This window comes from Cheilinus undulatus, linkage group 18 (genome assembly GCF_018320785.1).
Source record: "Cheilinus undulatus linkage group 18, ASM1832078v1, whole genome shotgun sequence".
Taxonomy (NCBI): domain Eukaryota; kingdom Metazoa; phylum Chordata; class Actinopteri; order Labriformes; family Labridae; genus Cheilinus; species Cheilinus undulatus.
Window position 1 is genome coordinate 10,883,609 of NC_054882.1, and position 22,704 is coordinate 10,906,312.

At 38.9% G+C, this 22,704-nt stretch overlaps 1 protein-coding gene across 1 annotated transcript in view; it reads left to right on the plus strand.

The window, feature by feature from the left end:
- Positions 1-22,704, plus strand: part of frmd6 (FERM domain containing 6) — a 37,021-nt gene that overhangs the window by 2,859 nt on the left and 11,458 nt on the right. Inside the window, exons 2-8 of the mRNA XM_041812457.1 lie at positions 13,961-14,257; positions 15,357-15,447; positions 17,808-17,887; positions 18,411-18,487; positions 18,608-18,794; positions 21,311-21,466; positions 22,018-22,083. Coding sequence (XP_041668391.1) covers positions 14,159-14,257; positions 15,357-15,447; positions 17,808-17,887; positions 18,411-18,487; positions 18,608-18,794; positions 21,311-21,466; positions 22,018-22,083 — 756 coding nt within the window. The 5' untranslated portion in view covers positions 13,961-14,158. The remainder of the gene's footprint in view (positions 1-13,960; positions 14,258-15,356; positions 15,448-17,807; positions 17,888-18,410; positions 18,488-18,607; positions 18,795-21,310; positions 21,467-22,017; positions 22,084-22,704) is intronic.

Below are 22,704 nucleotides of genomic sequence, written 5' to 3' on the forward strand. Positions count from 1 at the left end.
GATTGGCAGCAGGTTGGTGTGTTACTGAGACTTAGGCTCAGTCCTGGGTTAGCTGCACAAGATACTAAGAGTTAAATAATATGTTTTAAAAGCCCATTTTATAACAGCTTTAATTCCAATTACAAATCCAGTTTAAGTAATGTTGCACAACAAACTATTGGACCAAATTTTGTGGAAATTCTTTCTTGATTTACACCCATTTTAAGATGTTAAAGTTCTTCATAGCTACAAGAAATCTAGGTTAAATCACACAGTTGCATGCTGTTACCATTTCAGAAAAGTTTTAGATATCTACAGGTGGGATCTTGTGACTCTCCGCAGGTGTGACAGTGTAAGCAATAGCAGGCAGCTTTGTTACAAAAGATTGGCTCTGGAAGCAGATTGGATCACTTTAAACATTCTTTTTAATTCTTTCAAAACGGAAGATCTTTGCCTGAAACAAAACAACAGGGCTTGGTTTGGGTTTGCTATAATTACAGTTCATTTTTTTAACCCCCTCTTTCATAGCTACTTGCACTATTTTGAGCAAATGTAATGGCTGGGTTGATGTTCTAGCGGTGTGTTGCACTCAGATTGCTAGCTTTGTGGGGTTACTCATGCTCAGTCCAAGCCTGAATGCTGGGCGGGGAGCGAAGGGAGCGACTGCTGACTCTGTTCTAACATGTCTAGCTGTGCCGGCGGTTTGAAGTGTATGTGTGTGTGCAAATGTGTGTGCTCTGACTCTTTGCTAAGAGCCACATGGAAGCCAGATGTTGTGAATGTTGAAATCATTTTTTTCCATATAGGTAACTTAGCTTCAGCTGTTTTTCTCTGAGAATTCAGCTACATTCCAAACCCCTTTTTAAGTGGAAACAAAGTACACACATCTTTCAGTAGATTATTTTTGTATTCTGTCAATATATTCTTTTCTGTGATACTTTATTCATAGACTTTTTTAACTGATACATTTATGTATTTTATGAATACATTTCCATCCATTTATTCATGTTTGATTGTGTTTAAACATTTATTAAAGAAGCATAACATGTTTGTGTGTGGCATTAGGCTCAGACCTCTTCATTCCTTGCAGACTATTTTACATGCAGAATTGTAGGAGTGATGAGATAATGTCTTAAACCTTTCTGTTGGAGCCTACAGGTAGATGCTGGACTGGTGGTGGGTTTAAAATAGGAGTGCAGTACTGATTCAAGGCAGAGCTGGTGATTGAGGAGCAGAGGGAGGGACCGGGAATCTTGCAGCTTAAATAAACCAATGAATTGGGAGGATGTTTGTCAGGTGATTTGATTGTGATGCATGTCATGCATGAAATCAGCATGTCTGCCTGAACTAGCTTTCAGGCATTGCTCCATTGCAAGCCATCACCCATAGAAAGCTAACCACCTGTCAGTGCAACTTCAAAAAATGAATAAGCTCTTAACTGCTGTAGATTAGGCAAGGATAAATACATCTATGGTAGGCAGGTCTAACAATGACAGTTCTAAAGAGACAGGTGGTACATTGTAATATTGAATTATTGAGTTGTGATTTATTGGACAATTTTAAAGTTTGTTTTTTCACCCTGGATCAATAGTCACAATGCCATTATTGTTTTACAACTGATAGGGACTGTGTTGCAGTGTTTAAGAGATAGCAAGAGATTAAGCCATGATATTACATTGTTTCCTCTACTGTATGAGCTGACTATTGTTTTAGTATGTAAGTAGAAGAAAATAAAACTAACATGTGCTGTCAAACTGCAATATTTATAGTATCCCAGTACTTAAGATTCATGGTTTAACTTTAACTGGCATCCAGCATCCTGATATAATCAAATGTGAAAAAAGCATATCCTTTGAGCATCAAGAGACAGAGATAAGTATTCTACCATGATATGCATCATCTGCCAGGTTTTGCTAATAAATACCATAGTGTAGATAACTCTAAAGCCCTTTTCACACATGCCCAAGAATGCATGAAATTTCAGGGTTACCCAAACTAAAAAATTCCTGAATTTCTTGTTCACATAAGTTCCTCACAGCTGTAGGTTTAACTGTAGCCATGCCTGTTGGTTAGGGGAAAATAGTAGGGGGCTACCCAGAAAATTAAGGACACTTTCAGGAGTTGTGCAAATGTAAAAAAGGACTTATCATGCCTTTCAGGAGTTAGGTTGCTGTACAGCAATGGGGATAACGATGAACTGGTTTACAGCAGCATAGTGAGACAATTCCATTTCCTGTAACTGAAGAACACAACTTCTACATTGCAAATCATTCAGCAAGTGGTGTTACTTAGATATTCCAATCAAATAGCAGCCTCTGAAGTGGAAAATTAAACCAATGCAGAAGTGCAAAAAGACTGCTGTTCCTGAAGTGCCAACTTGAGGCTGGCCGCAGAAGCACCAGAAGTCTGATCTGTAACCTATTAATTTTAATTTGAATAAGAATATTGAATTATGCATTATTAGCGGCATGGCTGATATAACTGCAGGCCAGCATAATGTAGTTGTTTGCTCTGAGGCTTAAGAGATGTCTTTGTTTCTGTGTTGATCCAAAGTTTGCTTGAGAAAGCGTTTTCAATATGGTGGCCACTGTGAGTTGGATTTTAAAAGACTGATTTCACTCAGGCAGCGTCCTATATTATTTAGAGTCTATGATTCTAGGTATGATTTGCTACTGTAAATAACTTCCAGACATCTAACTTTACACTTTCTGATATAGAAACCCTACTGTTACAAGCAAGCAGCTCATTTTTCTTATGTGCAACATTTTGCAGATAATCAGATGAGAGTGAATGGTTTGCTTTTGTTTAGAAGCTTGACAATAATGCCTCCTTTTATTCTTTTAGAGCCTTTAAACCCTCACTGGATTATGAACTGAATCATACCACCAAGAATCCCGTTGAATCGTGACTTTCCCAAAGACTCCCACCCTTGGTCTAACCTTCAACTGCCCATTAAGCTTTTGCCAAGAAAGAGTAATGACTCCTATTTCTGCATTACATTCTTTGCCCTGATGGCTTGTGCCACAAGTCTTGAATTGTAATCCCAATGGCTCAAGTTGGGCAGTTGAGAAGTTGATGTCTAAGGGTGTCGCTGAAGGCTTTTGCTGCCACTTTCATATTTATCTCATCAAGAAGGAGAATGAGTCATCAAGCATGAATGGATTTCCTCTTCTAAATACAGGAAAATTCCTCTGATAATGGGTACAATTATGGTTGAAAGCTAAAAGCCAAATGAGGTGAAGGGTCTTTAAAACTCTTGTACAATGGGAACTTCCTCTCCAATGAACCCAGATAATGCATGTTAAATATTTAGCGGCATTTATAATGAAAGTTGTGATTGGGCTTGGGGCCACCCACCATCCAATTCCTTAAGTTTTCTCTGTGAATTATGCAACATCTCAACAATACCATGCTGTGTGCAGGCCTGACCTTTATGGGTTAATGAGTGTGACATTTGATAAAGGGGGGACATCCAGGCTCTTACTGCTTGGATATTGGATCCACGTGAGTATATTCATATTACAGCATGAAAAAGTCCTGGGTTTGTGTTTGTTGTGGGTAATTACCATAATTCATATCCTGCATTTCCACAGCTTGATTTTAGTTGTTAAAATCTGATTTAGGTTCTCAGACTTTTAGCTTGACTCTGAGCCAGAAACAGACTGTTTATCCTCCCTGCCAGCCCAATGGAACTAGACATCACAAATATCTGCTAGATGATCTTATGGGCAAAGGATCATGGGAATCAGGGTCTTAAATAGTGCAGTGTGTTTTTCCTCTGCCTCTGAGATTAGGCTTTAAGGCTAAAAACATACACACACAGCATCCAGGTATTTATGGGGGCGTGGATAAACATGCCTCTAGGCTCTATTAATATCACCAAGTGACACAGTTTTTGTTTAGTCCATCTTTGGTCTGTTGACAGCAGAGAAAGTCAAATATAAGCGGAAAGAATAGCTTTATTTACCAACTGCAGTTGCTTGTTTCCGGTCCATAACAGCAGCCACTTCCCAACATCATGACAAGTAAACCAGAATCCAAAATAGAACTCTAGGCGGTCTAGAATTTGAGGTTTGTGTGGTCATTCATGTCGACCACTAGCATGCTTTTCCTGTTTATGTTGTATCACTCAGCCCCTCCTCTAACTGTATCAGTGGGTTAAAAAGTGAAGAGGAGGGGAGTCTCGCTGTGAAGGCTAATGCCATCTTGTGAGCGATGTGATTTAGAGCTACTCGTCAGCTCAGCAGCATTTCTCATCAGCTGAATAAACAGATCTCTTGGCAGCGAACTGCAGATTCAGAACGAGCAGTTCCCCCCTTCGGATCCAGACATTGGCACCATTTGTAAAAGTCATGCCCTTTCAGCAAGGGCAGTTCGTGTCAGCATCTGCAGCCCATGAAATAGGCTTCCTCCCATATGGCTGCTCACATAAAATAAGAGTAGGCTTTGTCTTTTTGGTAAGAAGTCCCTGCTTATTTTGAAATTTTTTATTCCTCTAGAAAGAGAGGATAAAATCAAAAATGTTGCATGTTTATTGCATTAATGTGACATGGCTGGATGCTGTGGTTGTGTCTGTCTCTGTCAGATGGAAGTTTAGAATGTTTACAGGATTTGTGAAGGCTATGGTTGCATTTCTTTGGCATACACTCTACTGAAAAGTTTTTGCTACTTAGACTTGTCAAAGTTTAAAAAAATTTTTAAAATATTGTTTATGAAATTGTTATAGTTTATACTAGTCTTAGGCATTCTAGGCCAATTCTCTCGTTATAAAGATCTTAATATTGTTGCATTTTGTCTTTTTCTTGGTTCTTTTTGCAGAGAGTCTCTTGGAAAAATCAATGACATATTTTTTGATATATAAATGAAGACTGGACACAGAGAAGAAACAATTACTCTTCCTTTATCCAAAGTGTTCAAAATGAAATATTGAGATGTATTGTTTTTTTCAGACCAATCTGCCTAAACAAAAAGATATTCAGTTAACCATAGGGTATAAAGAATATTGAGATATTTAACATAAAGTCTGTGAAAACCCCAAAAACGTAATCAATAGGAATGCACAGCTGCGTCAGTCTAACATCCATGTTGCTCAGTGTCAACTTCTTTGCCAGAGGGCAAATTATGTGGACTTTCTTTATCAGTTATGTTGTTTGTGTGTGTGTGTGTGTGTGTGTGTGTGTGTGTATATATATATATATATATATATATATATAAATAATTTTTTTGTTTGTTTGTTTGTTTTTTAAAGATATATTTTGGGCCTTTTCGTGCCTTTATTAGATAGAGGAGGACAGTGGATAGACTCAGAAACAGGGAAGAGGTGGGGAGTTTGAGAAGTGATGTGCTGCTGCTGGTGTGTACTAGGGTGGACACTTGAGGTGAATCATATGATACCACTGTGTCTTTGTGTTTGGGACTTAACACGGCAAAAAAATGATGAAACAAGCATCGGCATTGGCTTTTGGCTAAATTTTTATTAAAAACATTGGCCGCATTGGCCTTGAGTTTTTCAATCAGTTTATCTATAAACATCATACATATACAAATATGAAATGATTGGACTAAAAAATATTACCAGTGATATCTTGTTAAAATTAGAACCAGAAATACTGTATTTATCCTTGAGGAGAAATTTGGCTGTCACAGTAGTCTTATGCAAAATCTAGCTGCAGGATGTCTAGGATTATAAATAGAGATGTCTAAATAAGACCTTAAATTTGGAAATAATGCGTAAGTACACCAAGCACAGATGTAGTGTAAAAATAGGGAGTTTTAAAAAAAAAAGTTTTGTAAAAACTATTTTTTACTTGGATTCACTGTAATTTAGAGCCAAATGTGACAGTTTTGTCATAGCAACTTCTTGTTAGAATCAGATCCAATCTTAATTTTAACAGGTTCTTTCTTGGTTCACGATATGCTCTTAAACTTATTTCTATGGAAATTTGTCAAGTTTAATATTCTGTTGTGTTCTGTTGTCCTGCTGATAAACATTGTTGCCCAGTGTTGCAGATTTCTCCTCTGTAGATCAAGTCCATCATTCATCTCTGTGTGAATTGAACTGATGCCCCCTTGTAGTCTTCACAGCAGGTGAAAACAAACCAAACTAATTGTCTTAGCTGAGTTAGACTTGTGTACAAACATCAATCAGCTCCAGATCAGGGATTACAGTGAGTGCAGGTTTTAGGATGCTGCCAGAGGATGCAGTTAGTAAGCACATGGAGACGGCATTGGTGCTGCACGTTGTGTGTGCATCAGGAATCAAAGGGCGCCATTGTTGGAATGAGAAGCAGATGTTAGTGAGGAATTCTCCTGACTGCAGCAGTTTTTTTCCTTTTTCATGCCTAAGCTTCGAAGTACTGTCTCCCTGTGCTCCCTCTCCCTCTCTCTGCTGTATGTATCCATCCTGTACTCTTTTCTTTTTCTCTTTGACACAAACCCTACCTGGAGCTATTCTTAAATCAGTGTGGTGACAGCTTCCTTCAGTTGCTCTGTTCCCTCTTCTTCTTGCAGAGGAAGTTTTCTTTGGCTCCACCAGCCTGCAGTTGGACATAGTGACTCTCTCCAGCCCTCTGATGTCGATGGAGGAGGGAAAGTATGAGAAAAAGAAATGTATAGTTGTGGCCGAGGCCCTTTCTTTCTCTCCTAGTTTGGGATTTGTGTCAAGCCTGAACTCCGAGGTTTGCCACGTTGACAGAATCCCTGTTTTGAGGCTGAAAGGGCAGAGGAAGCTCTGCTGGCTGCTCTTTGTGCGTGCATGTGCTGCTTTAGATGGACTTTGGTGTTGCATCACTCTTTGCACGGCAGTGAAAGAGGGTCGTAAAGCAGCAGTAATTTCATTATCCAGCCCTCTCTTCCCTCACACTGCATTTATGCTCCACTGTGTGTAACAGAATCCACCCTCTCATTTCACGGTGGACATTCCCTCTGTGGTGATGTCTCATGTGTAGACCAGACATGACACAGCGGCCCTTTAAAGCCATCGATAATGACTTAACTCAGTCATGTCTGAATTACCTTGTCTCTACTATGAACCAACAAAGGCATCTGCTTTCACCACAAACAATCAGCAATGTGATAAACAAGTCATGAGTAGGATGCTTCTGTGAAGTCAGGAATCATATTTCTGTGTGAATATGCAATATAATATGACTTCAGCAGAGCCCACGTCAAGGACCATTAACTTTTCCGGAGGAAGATGTTGCTGGTTGAGGCTAGGTTTCCACCTACACTTATTGAAAACCTGGCAGCAAAAACACATCAAGGTGAAATCGTGCTTCTTTAATCTTTTGGATCTTTTTGGGATTTCAGATCAGTAACTTCAAGTCAGATACAGCAGGAGCAGCTGAATATTGAAAGTAAAGAAAACTAAAAGCATCTCTATGGTATACTTTAAAGCTGTCATGAAGAGAAAGGGCTTTTTATTTTTGAAAGTTCCATTTAAAAATGAGTTTACTCCTTAACATGTATCTGTCTATGCTTCTTGCTTTTAGCTCTGTTCAGTTGATAGATAGCCAGTTTGTGCATCACATGGTATTGTTTTATTCCACTTTGTAGAAGATGTTGACATATTGTATACTTGATTACATCCATTATGTGTTTGGACTCCATTTGTGAAGCCTCGTATTTTGCTTTTCACTATTGTTGTCTTGGTATTTGGAGCCAGAACTGACTACAATTGGAACCACTCTTAAGAGTCCAGTTTGACTTTTGTCACGCTGGCTTAGCTTTTCTAGGCTTGTTCTTTGTCATCTCTTACAAACTGTGTTGACAGTCTGAACAGATTTATGGCGATTCCAAAAAAAACAACTGACTGCAAAATTAGCTATGTTTACATGACAAATAATTGGAATAAAAGCCTGATCAGAATAAAAATGCTTAATGTAAACATAGTCTTAAGATTCTGATCCAATCTGGCCCATTGGGGAAGAAATGGTTTCACAAACTACAGGGGAAGTTTATACCAACTGTTGTTTGGATCAATATCCATATGCACACTTGATCCCTTATGATCACCAAGCGCTCTCTTGATTCACCAAGTCATGTCATGAGTCATGATCAACTGCAAGAGAAGAAAAACGTACTGCTGGGCTTAATTTGAGAGAACAGCAAAAAAAACTTGTTTTGTGCTCCTTATAATGTAAGTATTGTTTAAAAAATCAAATACAGACAAAGTCACAGATGAGAAGAATAGAATGAACTCTCTAGCAGGCATTGAGGGAACAAGCAGAGTAGAAACATGTGGTGCAGGGACAGCAGTGTTTGTTTACAACTCAGGCAGAGTGTTAGCAGAAGCAATACGCTATGATTGTGGCATGCAAACCCAAAACTAGACCAAAAATATTAATGGAAGAATAAACACGCAGTGGAACATCAGTTCTGCTGGAAATGGATCTCTCTCCAGAGAGAGAGTTGTTGCCAGAAACATGTCGAACTTTATCAATATAAGGACATATCATTGTGCAGATTGTGTTAATAAGGAACAGAGATCAATTTCTTTTAAGTTAGAGCACAGTTTTATATCTGTTAAAAGGAAGGAGAAGCCTCTTCTTCTTCTGCTCATTTCAGCATGGTTTATTCAGATAAAGTACCTGATGCATGTTTATGCTTGTCTTAATCAGATAACCCTATTCCACATCCATGTGATGTGTGAATCTCCAATCAAAATGATTTCAGTCAGATTGATAACGTATTTGGCATGTAGCTATGGCTATCATTAAGGCTTCAACTTTTGAGTGACACATCACAGCCAACACAGTGTTTAGGTAGTTAAAATGAGAATAAAAATCTTGTAGCACTAAGCACTTAGAATGAAAACAGCTTAGCTCTGACCAAAGGTTACATAATTTGTTGTTCTTTCTACACACTACCAGTACAATACTTTTCTGTCTCGCAGGTGAAGTTTGTTGTCACAGCTCACACAGTATGTTCATGGGATACATAAGTACATAGGTAAACACATAATGATGAGAAGCACACAGCCTTCTAGGAGATCAAATGTAGAACAGGCCGGCGGCAGTTTCATGCAGTGAACTTCTTCCAAAAAGCTAAAAAGTTGACCTGTTTTTATACTGGCTCTTCTTAAAAAAAAAATATCCTCATGTATCACATGGTAACAGAAGAATGGAAGCAGGATTACACAGGGAATATATCCTGTAATTAAAGTACGATACTAGCTGATCACATTCAATACAGGTGTCTAGTGTTGCAGCAACGCTTACGCCACTATAATCTGTAAATCAAAACCTACACTTTGGGTTTCCACATTTGGTCTGTGATTCCTTTCTTCCAGTATAAAAGCAGCTTTCATTGGGCTGCATTCTTGATTATTCTTGTCTGTCCCCCTATCAATCTGAAAAAAAAAACAATTACAAACTTAGGCCGGCCACACACCACACGATTTTTAAATCTGAAACGATTTTAAAACCGTGGGAGACCACCGATATGAGCACAATTTCAAAAGATTTTTCATCTTTAATCCCCTGAACGCACTCACTAGACGACTCAGCCAGATTGTCAGATCACTGGAGACCACACGCCTGCCGACCTGCCTACGACCTCCCGTGATCATGTGACTTCAGAAAAACAAACAACATGGATGTCTGTCGATACAGATAACAGAGTGCCCTGGCATGCGTTACAGGTGCAGCATAAATCAAGGGAAAGACTCAGAATGAAACCCTGGCTGGAATTAAGGTACAGCTGTGTTTATCGCTGTGAAGAGTGAAAGTACGTATGATCCATCTGGTGATGCTACCCGGTCTGCTCGCTCTCATTGGTTGTCGTGGGTACTCCGTCAGCCGCACTACAACCTAGAATCATAAATATCAAACCTGTTTGATCAAACATGTTTGATATTTATGATTCAGGGTCTGGGATGCTACAACGCGATTTGGAGCAGTAAATGAATCGTGTTGACACCACACATGCAGACTGTTCTGACAAATAATCGTTTGCATCAAGGCTCAAGTCGGGATTCGCCCCCACAATCGTTGGGGGAGTCAAATCTTGCCTAAAATCAGGCTTAAAATCCTTTAGTGTGTGGCTAGCCTAAGTATTTTCTGCAAATTTGTCAGCCCCAACTGACTGGAATCACTCTTGATCTCTGTAATGGAAGTGAGGAATGGAGGGAAGTGATCCAATTAGTTGGATCTCACTTCTAATTAACCCTAGTGCCATCACACACGGCTCAGCTGTTATGTAGTAACACCTGACATATGGTCACAGCTAGAGAGCAGGAACATACACATACTGCTGGTTTGAGAGTGGGGGTTTGTTCACGTGTCTCCATTTTTATCTGCATCTACATATGTGTGTATTTGCATTATGTGGTTGCAGTGATGCATTGTTGTGTGAAGTCAAGGTCAGCAGCAGTGCATGGAGTCGTCTCAGTCAGAGCTCATCAGCAGAGTTTGCTGAGTGGCCGGTTGCCCGCCACGCTGCACATCCAATGACCGGCTCTAATGAGAACTGATGCTGAATGTCAACAGTATGTGTATTTATGGCTGCTCTGCTCACAATGCTCCCTGTCTATGCTGCAACAAAGCAGTGTTATATGTCGACAGCAGGCTTATTGAATGGGTACTTAGTCTGAGAAGCACTTTAAGACTTTGCAGCAGAAGTCCAAGCTGGCAGTTAAAGCTGTTGTTTATTAGTAGCATTCCGGTCAGTAATTTTAGGGATGTGTCCCCCACTGCTTGCTTTGTTAAGTAAGAATTTACTGATTTCAAGGCACGTTTTTACAGAAATTTTCATAGTTTAAGCTTGTAAAGGAAGTATGAGACTTAGCTTAAACTCAACTTCACTTTGTCGTGAATGAACCTTTAATCCCCCGATTACATCTTTTGAAATGCTAATAGTTTTTCACTCTGTAATGTGATCCATTTGAGTATCTTTCCTATCTGTTTTTAATGACAACATGGCTTCAAGGTGAGCGACTTTCAACAGGAGGAAGTGATAATCTGGATTGATTGTTCTTTAACATTCTTTTGTCTGGTGTGAGACTTTTCACACCCGCTGAAGGTCTCACGTCCTCGGGCACAGTTCATGCTGTGAGCTACTGGCTGCTTACAGAAGAAATGTTAATGTTGGAGGCTTGGGTTTACTCTATCTCACTCTACTTTACTGTCTGCTATCATAGGTATATAAAAGAGGTAAACAGCATGTGGTTATGCTGGGTAATTTAACAATGTGTATCAGGATGATAAAAAGTAGGCCCATCATTTAGAATAGTGCTATATATGGTTTATTTTGTCTCACATTCTGTAGGGCAGGAAAATTTAAAGTATATAATGATACTACATGTTCTTCTTTATGGCAGTTGCAGAAATTTTAACTCTTAGCAATATAATTAAAAATGGAGGAAAGGCTGGGGGAGTTAAGAACAGGACAGTGATCACAGACTGCATATAAACATGATGAAAGTCCCAGTGATGTCACCTATTTGGTTTCTGAAGCCTGTTGATGGTGGTCGCCATAATGGAACTGATGTCCTGACCTAACTTTCAGTCATCCGAACACCAGTTAAAGAGCTGGAGCTGAGGAGGGCCTCCTCCTCTTCAGCCACTCAAAATGAAACACATGAAATATGTTTTATGATTTATGTACGCTTGTTTTATTCTAGCAGATTATGGATGTCTCTTAATCAGTTTGCTGTCTGGAGCGATGTTTCTGCTCTGCTTGCATGTTCCTACTGAGGACACTGTCACACTGACTTTTGCATTTACTTTGTCTCTGATGGGAAACCACTATATGAATACATGAAAAGGTGCACCCCTTTCCTTTACATATATGTTCTATCGTCATCTTTTAGATAGATTTCTCTTAATCATTTATGATACTTAGGGCGCACTCACACTAAGCCATCCGTACCGTGCCGTATTCTAACTGTGCTGAAGCCCATTTGACCCCGTGCTGAAGCACGGAACGATGGCACTCATACTGGCCAAACGTACTGGACTTTAGGTTGAAATGGCCGAGGCACGGTACATATGGCCTAGAGTGAGTGCGCCCTTTGACAGCTTTAATTCACCTGCTGACTTTGAACACACTTTTATTCTTTCTTGAAACACTGATTATGGCCAGTGCTGTTTAAAGGTGTCTGTGTAGCACCAGTAAAGGAAAAATCTCAAACAATATTCACTGCTATACATTGGACTAGCATATCAGTCAGGTCAGCTATGTACGTCAATAACTCTTATCCTTCTTAAATTAAGAAAATATTAATTTTAATGAGTAAGATGTCTTTTATTAATCCCTGAGAGGAGAAATTCAGTTCTGCGTTCTAGGACTGAACATGCTATACACACACAGGCTGAAATACATGCCAATAGGACATGACTAATGTAGACAAGTCAGTCTGAGGGGCTAATACATGAGGGATCACCTAAGCGTTGGGGGGGTTTGTTGCCTTGCTCAAAGCACTATTGCTGTACTCAGGAAGTGAGCCAGGCACTGTCCAGTAACCAGACCAACTTCCAGACTTGATCCAATGGAACTTGAATTGGCTACCTTGCTGTTTGCTACTAAAGTCCTTAAAGACTGAGTTGGTTGGAGTCAAGAGGCAAAAAGGGAAAACATTTTCATCCACATTCTTTAGACTGGAAAGTCTGAAACACACTGTAAAACTGTATTTTGCTAAATATGCAGTGGAAATGTTTTTGTATTTATTAGGGATGAATGACATTGCATTTTTGCAGCTATCAGATATACAGACATACTAATTAATTTTGAACCAATACAATACCAAGGTAAAAATGAAGCTCAGACATGGGAGTTTAGTTCTTAAAAGACTCAAAAGTTTAAGGATCAACAACAAAATAAACATCAGTCCTTAGAAACCCTTTAGGGAATGAGGATGAACAAAGAATCCCTCAGCTGACATAGGTCAGTAGGTCCTTACTTGCAGCTCCTTTTTCCAGCTGATATATTGGTTATAAATATCAGCAAATATCTGCAGATACTGAGCATGGCTATAATGTTGTGCAACCCTAATATTTACCACAAATGTAGTTCCAGCATTATCACTCAATGAAAATTTGCAGAAAAGGTTGAAATTACATTAAATAAAGAAAAAATGCTTTTGCACCTTTAATACAAATATTAACATATTAGAGTTGTTTGTGAATTTTACAGAAAATGAGCAGTATTGTGATAAGTTTCTTTTTCTGGACATGAAATGACCTATGTAGATAAATCCAACCCAATGGCAGTGAAAATTTGACTTGACTTTGTCCTTGTCACAAGATGAAGTTAAATTCATTAACACTGTACCGAATTTGTAGATGCAGGTATACATTCATGTTCTAGCAACCCTTTGACAATGCACTTTTTTAATAAAAAAATAGTTTTGATCAATATACTGAACATTTCTTCTCAAAAAAGAAAGAAAACATTTTGACTCTGATAAAGTAAAAAGGTTGACAGTAAAAAGGTTTGAACAAGTCAAACAGCTGTAGGCAACTGGATTTGTTTACATCAGTGCTGCCAAGGGGAAAATATGAATCTGTTTGGTTTACAGAGACAGCATTAGGATGACATCTAACCCTGGGTTTCCTTACAGCTAAAGTCAGTGTTTTTTGGCTGCAGTTGTAGTTCCAGTTTGATAAAATGCCCTTAAGTTAAACAGATTTCTGTTGTTCTTCAGTGAAGGAAACTGGTGGGTTTTTGAGGTATGAGTCATTTGGTCTTCGTGTTTCTTTTATGCCATCATTACACCTCATCAGTTCCTCTCCAGACAGATGTTCAAATGTTTCTCTGAAGTCACTGACATTCTCCTGACATAAAGTCACATACTCATGGACAAAAACAGGAATGCAGCCGTCATCTTCTCTTTCAGTCTCTCTCGTATCCTGTCAGACAAGGAGCAAATTCTCCAGCAGTGTTGTTATTTTTAAATCCTTATTAAGATTTTCAGAATATCTCTTTGGTCAACAATGCAGTCATTACGTCATTAAATCCTTCGTCTGGTCTGATCTCTCCACAGTGTCTGCCTCCAGCTCAGGTCCACATGCTCTGCTTTGTGAGTGCTGCTTGGCCCTCTGAGCCTGAAGGTGCTGGTGTGTCTGGACTAGGCTGCAGCTGAAGCACACATTCATTGACTGCTACACCTGGTGTTGGTGGTGGTGTCGGTGCCTGCGGTGGAAGCAGGTGGAGGGGCCTGTCCTTTCTGAGCCACACGAAGATGAACAAACTGAACTTCCACAACAACAAAACCATGCAGGACCGCCGCTGCGTATGTGTCTTTTTGCCCAATGATGACACGCTCAACGTCATAGTCAATGTGAGTACAAATGTAGATATTCTTAATGAAAACTCCTCATTTATGTTTATTTCAGGATGTACAAATAAGTGGTTAGACAGAGGCTGGTTCACTTTGCTCAGCATGAAATTCAGTTTTCCTTGCTCTGTTTAAAGAAGCAAATAGTGACAGAGAGAATACCACTATTTGCTTATAAATCAATTAAAAAGACTAAAAAGAATTTATACCATTTCCTCACCAAATGTCTGGAAACCAGAAAAAAAGGAACCGCAAATTTTGCAACAGTTTTTAATCCAGCAGACATCTGTAACTTACTTAAGGAAATAACATGCTTCTAAATGTTTTTCTGCCTCCCAGGAAATTATGTGACACCTAGTTGAGGTTTTTGTTAGCTAGCCTAACCTGCAGCTATATAATTTGATAAATAAAGATAAATGCACTTGGAATCCATGACAAATTTCCAATAAGGGACAGCAAAGTGTATTTATTTATTTATTAACCCATTTTTAATTCTCTAGAAATCATTGAGGTTTCCTCATTTATAACAATGTATGGTATCATATTGTATGATATGTTTATTTTTAATAAACATTTGTTATGAATTGATAAAACAGCATATATGTTAAAATGCTCCTTAGTGTTGCTCGTGCATGGCCCTGGATTACTCTAGACAAGGTTTATGCTAAGTTAAGAAAATCGACCTCTCTCTCTGACCTCATATTTATCATATTATAAATCCCCCCCAATCCCTGTTAAAAATTAAATAAACTTATTATGAAATCAACACACTGAGTGGTGCTGTTCATTTCATAATCATTGTGGTCAGTGCTCCTTGGCAGATGTCTGCATACTTTAAAACACTGATTTGTTGTTGCAGAAATCGCTGGAATGTCTTTAATATTATCAGAGCTTATCCAGGATTTGATTTATTTGTTTTATAACAATCATACAATGTTCAATTGTTGGATCCTATTTGGACTGAACTTTGTCAAGGCATGCACACCTTTCATAACAATGGGACACTCTAAACAGAGCAGCATATATGTGATTGTTTAATGTTAAAGAGGGCTTAACTGATGATCTATCTAAACTAAAACTATGCCTCTTCTCTTCTCCCTAGGTGAAGACTTTGTGCCAGGAACTATTGGTGCAGGTGTGTGACCTCCTGAGGCTGAAGGACTGTCACTTGTTTGGACTCAGTGTTATTCAGAGTAAGACTTTTTATTCAAGGGATACAGATGCTTTTCTTGTGTTAAGTTTTATGTTGTTCAGCTGAACAGAGTAGCCATTTCTTTGAATGCCCCTTACATTTCTGCTTATGTGGACAGAGCTTTGTTTAAAAATGTAAGGACACAGTTACATAATGTAAATTATGGAGGTATGCAGTCATAAAGCCCACTAGAGCCACATAGAAACGCTGTAACCAGGCATTTACTTCCCTCAGACCAATAACTTGGCTGGGAAACAGGAATCTGCCCTAAACGTAGCATCTCTCACCTACATGTCATGGCAGTCTCCCAGGAACCAGGGCCCCCTCGTCCTGACTGGCTCCCATTGTGCAGAGAGGCTACAGTTGTTTTTATGGTGACGGTACGATGAGGGTTGTACGGCCGGAGTGAGTCACTGTGTCTGCTCTACAGAGAGGCAGACAGCAGGTGACAGTTGTAGGCAACTGCAAAGGGAGAGTAAACTGCAAAGGCAGTGTTTTTAGACAGCTGGCCTCCGATGAGCCAATGACAGCCCAGCAGGTCAGTTGAGCAGGAGCCAATGGGTCTGATTGTGGGACATTCCTGAAGTGCTTGTCTGAACTGCGTGAAATCCCCAAGGCAAACAGAGGCCACCCACTCCCTGTATGTCACCCGATGTCCCCCTGACCAGGGATGAGCTGTTACATCAGACACGGGTTCAAGAAGGTCAATGTTTACTGGCTGCATGAAGAATTAAAAATATATATGCAAGACAGCATTTTTTTAAGTGTAGTTATGTAACCGTTTCAGAACTGCTAATGCCCCCGTGGTTTTAATGTCTATCATAAGTTCAACGTTTTCTCTGCAAAAAATTAAAGCATTTTAAACCATTTTACTTACACCAGAAACTGCAATATTGCACTAGTTCAAGCTTCTGTTATATGTCTGCTGTATTTCAAGCCCTCTTCTTTGATAGAAACAGAATATTTCATGAGCTTTGTCATGCTGGAGACTCAAAAAAGTAATATGACATCTTTTAATGTTGATTTTTTTTGATGCACAATAAAATCCACAAGAAATTGGCACTGGTATGTATAAGCTTTAGAGTTAATTACCAATACCAATTTTCTTTTTCTTTGTTAATCCACATTTCTTTAAATTTTAAGTGTGTTTAAAGGACTTAAGCTTAGATCTGAACTACATTTATATTTCAGTTTCAATATCAGTATCAGCCAAAATAATTTGGATATATTGGTATATTAGATTTAGGCACAAAATCCAATATCCTACATCCCTAATTATGTTGTACTTAAAAACCAAACAATTCTTTTTCCAAAGATAATATTTGCAGGGCTATTTGAAGAAGTACTTAAAAAAGGTTTGACTTCATCTGCTTTTTTTTGGTCCCTCTCTGACGTTGCTCTCCAGATACATCCCTTGATCTCCCTATACATCTTTATATACTCAAATTCTTTCTCCATACAGTAGTTATCAGATTAAAGCCTTATATTGCATTACCTTTTTAAATCTGCCAACAGATTTCTCACATAGTGTGTCTCCTAATTTATATAATATTCTGTAACAAATAACACATATACAAAAAGAAGGCTTAAACTGAAGTTCCTTCATATCTGAAGAAAACATCCCCCGTGACCCTTTGCCCCTTTGCTTTTCTATATAAACCACTCCTAATAAAAACTTTTCACGGTGATGTCTTTAGATGAGCCTGATCAGCAGGAATGTTGTTCCTGGAATCAGATATTGCTGAGTTGTTTTCTAATGTAATACTTTAATTATTTAAACACCACAAATCAAATATAATAGAACTCAGTTGTATGTGGATAGCGGCAAAGGTCTTTGTGGTAGAAGAAATAAAACTAAAACTCTTTGATGGATGATTCAATTAACTTCGCAGAAACAAGGTGAAAACATGGATCTGAATATTTAAGACTTCATAGTTGAGTCTAGTTTTCAGTACAGTTACAGATTTGATGAAAATAATGTTCTGCTAGAAAGGCTCTGCTCCTGTACTTCAGTTTAATTCCTGCTTCTTGGTGGGTTTGACTGTATAGAAACTGAGACTTGTCAGATGTGCGGGCTGCAGCTCATGAAAGGCGTCAGTTCAGGAACAGATTAAGACCTGACTGAGCGAGGTGAGGGAGTGAGGAGGAGCAGCAGAGGCTCGCAGTACAAAGAGAAGTGCACAGGCTGTCTGATGTGACGGCTCTAAGGCAGACTTTGAACAGGGTGCACTCACAGGAGAGTGCTCTGTGCACACATACAAACATGAAGGCGCCTATACATCCACAAATACACGCACACATAGGCTGATGAAACAGAAGAAGAGTGTCTGAGATAAACTTGTTACTCTCCTCTTCTAACAGATAATGAACACATCTATATGGAGTTGGATCAAAAGCTATCCAAATATTGCCCCAAAGAATGGAAGAGGGAAGCCAGCAAGGTAAGAAGTTCATTCAAAGGAGTTCATGTAAAGGAGTTTGCCTGCAGTTTCAAGTGGATTCATTCCTGTCCAACACAACAGTTATATTAAATGGTCTAAATTGTCTCTATTATTTGATACTCTCTATCCTTAAAATATTGGAAATTTTATCATTTTAAAACACATATTGAACAAGTATCTGAATATCAAACATTTTGACAACCTGAACAGTTTCTCAGTATGGCTTATGAAGAGGTTAAGTTTAACATTTATGGTCAATATGCTTTTATTTTTTCTTAATTTGTTGCCTGTTTGGTTTTAAAAATAGTGTCTCTGCTAGAGGAAGTTCAGGTGTCAACCGTTTGTTTTCGTAGTCTAACACTTTTCTTGTTGCATATAAAGCCTTACAAGTTGCCAAAAACAGCTATTTTGCCCCACTTTCAAACTCTCTACTTTTGCTTTATTATTACCCATGAGGCCTGATACCACTGAATGATAAAGTTCTACCTGTTTTAGAAAATAAACAATCCTTGTTTGTTTTCAGGGCATAGACCAATTCGGGCCTCCGATGATCATTCACTTCAGAGCTCAGTATTATGTAGAGAATGGGAGACTGATCAGGTGAGTAATGTCTTTAAACTAAGTAACAGCTGATTATAGCTACAAACTGTCCTAACATCACCTAGTTTTATGACGGCTACCCTTTAATCTGGTTAATTTTGGCCTCTGTTTGCTCTGCAGTGACCGGGCAGCCAGGTACTACTACTACTGGCACCTAAGGAAACAGGTGCTGCTGTCTCAGTGCATCCAAAGAGAAGAGGCCTACTTCCTCCTGGCAGCCTTTGCCCTGCAGGCTGACCTCGGAAACTTCAAAAGAAACAAGCACTTTGGGAAGTACTTTGAACCTGAAGCCTACTTCCCCCCATGGGTAAGTGTGTCCAATGAGATCCTTGTGTGGGCGTACCAAATTAAAATCAGAGAAGAAAGAATTTAGGATTACTGATCATCATTTTTGCAGTTTCCACAACAGATCAGACATTTTTTTTCTGTTCCACTACTCATTAGAAACTTGCTTAATAAATGATAGCTTAAAGGCTGCATCAGTGTCTGATTTGACTTTTGTTTCAGTGCTGTAGCATAAATACACAGGTTCTCCTTGCTTTTAAGTTTCATCTTGATCGGTTAAATTTTCACACAGAAAAATAAAAAATACACTATACATCAAGTTCCTGTGCTGGTGCACAGGCAAGTAATGTGTCAGTAAAAAGTTTCAAGTAATACTACATAACTAGCTCACTTGCAGAAATACATTATTAGTAGTGCATCAATGCCCAGGCTTCATCAGGGAAACTTAAAGGGATGGAGGTCAAGTACAAAAACGCTGCCTATGAATGTCTAAGTTTGACTGTAACAGGAGTTTGCTTGGTGGCAAACAGTAACTTTTGTTTTTCTTTTTTAAAATGCTTTTTTTTGGCCATTGTTGCCTTTATTAGATAGGACAGCTGAAGAGAGACAGGAAATGAAGGGGTGGGGGTGGGGGGACTGGGGTAGGACATGCACCATACATGTCAAGACTAGGAATTGATCCTGGTACCAGCACAGCATGGACTAGAACCTCAATTTATGGGCAACTACTCGACCCACTGACCTACACCTGCACATCAAACTTGTGCTTTTGATGAAACTTAAGACTATCAGATAACTAAAAATGTTTTTCTACTGTTCATTAGAGGTTTTTGGTGAAAATCAGGGATGCACTATGTTGGATATTTGATCATATTTAATATGCTTTTATTGACATATTCAGAAATTTTCATATCTGCCAATACCGATAAACTTTTTAGCTTATATCTGCTGATACCTATATCATGCTGATAATATTGTGCATCCCTAGTTAAATTTTTCATCTAAAAAGTGGGTTTTGTCCTCAATACCAATGCAACCAAATACACCAGTATAGTGCTTGGATAAGTGCATTCATTTCGCCACTTTTACACTCTGCATGAGACTTAATATGACTGAAAATGCACCTCTTTCACTGTGTATTGCAAGAAGCTGCTATTCTGCTCAGAATGTGCTGGTATACATTGCAACATGGTCCAGACAGACAAGGGTTTCGTAGCACTGTTTAACTGCTTTTCCCCCTTTTTAGGTCATAACCTTACAAGAACTACAAAGTCTGTAAACCTTGTGGTTTGACTCAAAACTCTTCTCAGCTAATGAGGATATGTGACAGGCAGAGGAGAGAAAAGACCTGTCAGTCTCTTACAAGAATCACTGCAGGCCAATCGACTTTATTACCATGCTATAGCTAATCGATGTGCAATGGATGTTGCTAAAAGAGTGACACAGCTGCACAGAAACTGTGGACCTTGCTGAAGGAAATGGAAATCATGTCATGCAAGAGGTTTAAAGTTTAAACTGTTTCTCTCTTAGTGAGACAGCAGCTTATAGTTGACTGAATTAGAAGGTTGGTTTTTTCATCCCATAACATGATGATGGCATCATTTCACATTTTAACATTTCTTTAACACCCATGTTTCTTGGCTGTTTCCATATGGTTTACTGATCAGTAAACAGTATGGAGACAGACAAAAAAATGGGGGCAAAAAGGGTATGATATACTTAAATGTGAGTAATAGAGTGAGCATATCACTATGTTAGACCATTAAATCCTCTGTGGTCTGTCTGTCTGATTTTCCAGTGAGTCACAGTAAATGTCGTTGTAAAACATCAGTGACTTTAGCCAGTCTCAGCTGAAAACCTAAATTAAACTGCTGTATCACTGACAGAGGGGCTGAAACCTTCAGTAAAGGTGTGCTGGGGTTCTGACCTGCAGTGAATACACTATGTGTAATGCGTGAGTGTAGCCCTCTTCCATTAATCACTCTGTCCAAACATTAGACGACAGCTCCACATCTGAGTATGTGGGATAATGAGAACTAGGGCACTAAGTTTATTTTTGTCCCTGGAAGTGGCACACATACACACTCTATTTTTTTTTTTAAATCTTGAGAAATGCTCCCGCTGACATGGCTATTCTGGCCACACTGGCACCCTTTCCCCCGCCCCCCTCCTCCACCTCTCAGGCTACGACAGCCACACCCGTCTGATTGCCCTTCACTTCCTGTAATTAACCTCCTGCTTTCTTATCGCCACTTCAAACCAGCAGTGACAGGAAATTGCTCGATGATGAGCGTTCCTCTACAGTAAGTCCCCCACAGATTCCTATGCTCAGACATCTTCAGGAGCCTCATGTGAAGCTCAGTGAGTGTTTTTTCCGGCTTGTGTCTCTAGTTTTCAGGTTGACATCTGTTAGGCCTGCAGCAGTGAGCTTCATTACGCTTATTGGCAACCAGCACTGCCAATCTGCTGTAATGAGTCTGGACAACCTGAGGGCAGCCAAGCCTGATGTGTCACTCTCTGTCTTTCCTTCTTGCTTAGGTGATTGCAAAGCGGGGCCGCGAGTACATCCTGAGGCATATCCCCAACATGCACAAAGACCAGTTTGCTCTCACAGCTTCAGAAGCTCATCTCAAATACATCAAGGAGTGCGCCCAGCTCGATGATGTCACTGTCCACTACTACAGACTCTACAAGGTGAGAAATGGGAATGTGTACAGATCTACAGGAGAGTCAGATTAGATATCTTCGGTGTAAGATTATCAGTCTCATTTGGCAGATTGGTTATTTAAACAAATGCATACAGTGTGTTATTATAAAAGGGGTTCAAATACAAAGTTTACAGTGTTTTAAGTTAAACACAAATATACTCACACATACGCCCACTCTGGCACCAGCTCCATCCCCTGAAAATGCCAGATAAACTGTGAGAAATCTCCATAATCCCACATATAGCTTCTTTTAGGTATTTATATTTAGCTATTGATAAAAGAAAGTATTTTTGTATCTCAAGTAAAATCAGATATGAGAGCAGGTTGATAAACGATGTGTGAAGAGACGCCTTACAGAAATAAATGAAGGCAGGATCTGCAAGGACATTAAAAACAGATAGCAAAGCTAGTGAAAAAAAATCAACAGCTTCTTAAGGTTTCTGTTTGGCTTAAGGAGCATGCAATAAAAAGTGTTGTTCTCTTCTGTATCACATTTAACTTCACATGATTTATTTTTTATTCTTCTTTTTTTTAAAGGACAAGAAGGAAGTAGAGGCGTCCCTTACACTTGGACTGACTTTACGTGGTATCCAAATATTTCAGGTATTAAACATTTACTTTCAATGAGGATGTAACTGATGTGGAATTCAACATTTTGTTTAATGTAAGAGTTTTCTATTTTTCTGATATTTGGAATCAATATGCATTTATTCTGATAAACAAAATATATTTAATGTGACAAAAAAGAAGTAAAGTTTTGATTGTCTAGCACTCTTGTAACAACTAGCCAATCAGATAGTATCTATTTGATTCATTAATTTTAGCGATTATAGTAAAATAAAAGGCTGATACAGATATCAGGCCAAATGCCAAATATCGGCCTTAATAACTGGCCAAGACAATAACTGGTTGTCTACTAGTTTCATTCTTCATGTTATTAAAGAATATTCTTTAAGCTGATCTTAAGTTCATTGTCAAGGACCACACCATTAATAAGATGCAATTTGGCCATTTCTGATTATATTGGTGTTATTTTTTGAGTCAGTGTTGTGAAACATTAAGGAATCTAGTTTGGAAATAAAGGGGATCCGCTGTAGTCTGGTGCACGACAACGCTATACTGTATATTTGAAAGCAGTGCGCTGTTGTTTCTCTGTACTAGCCTCTTTAGTTGAAATAAGCTAATAGGAGACCTGAAGAATTTAATATTCTGGAGATGTTTGCT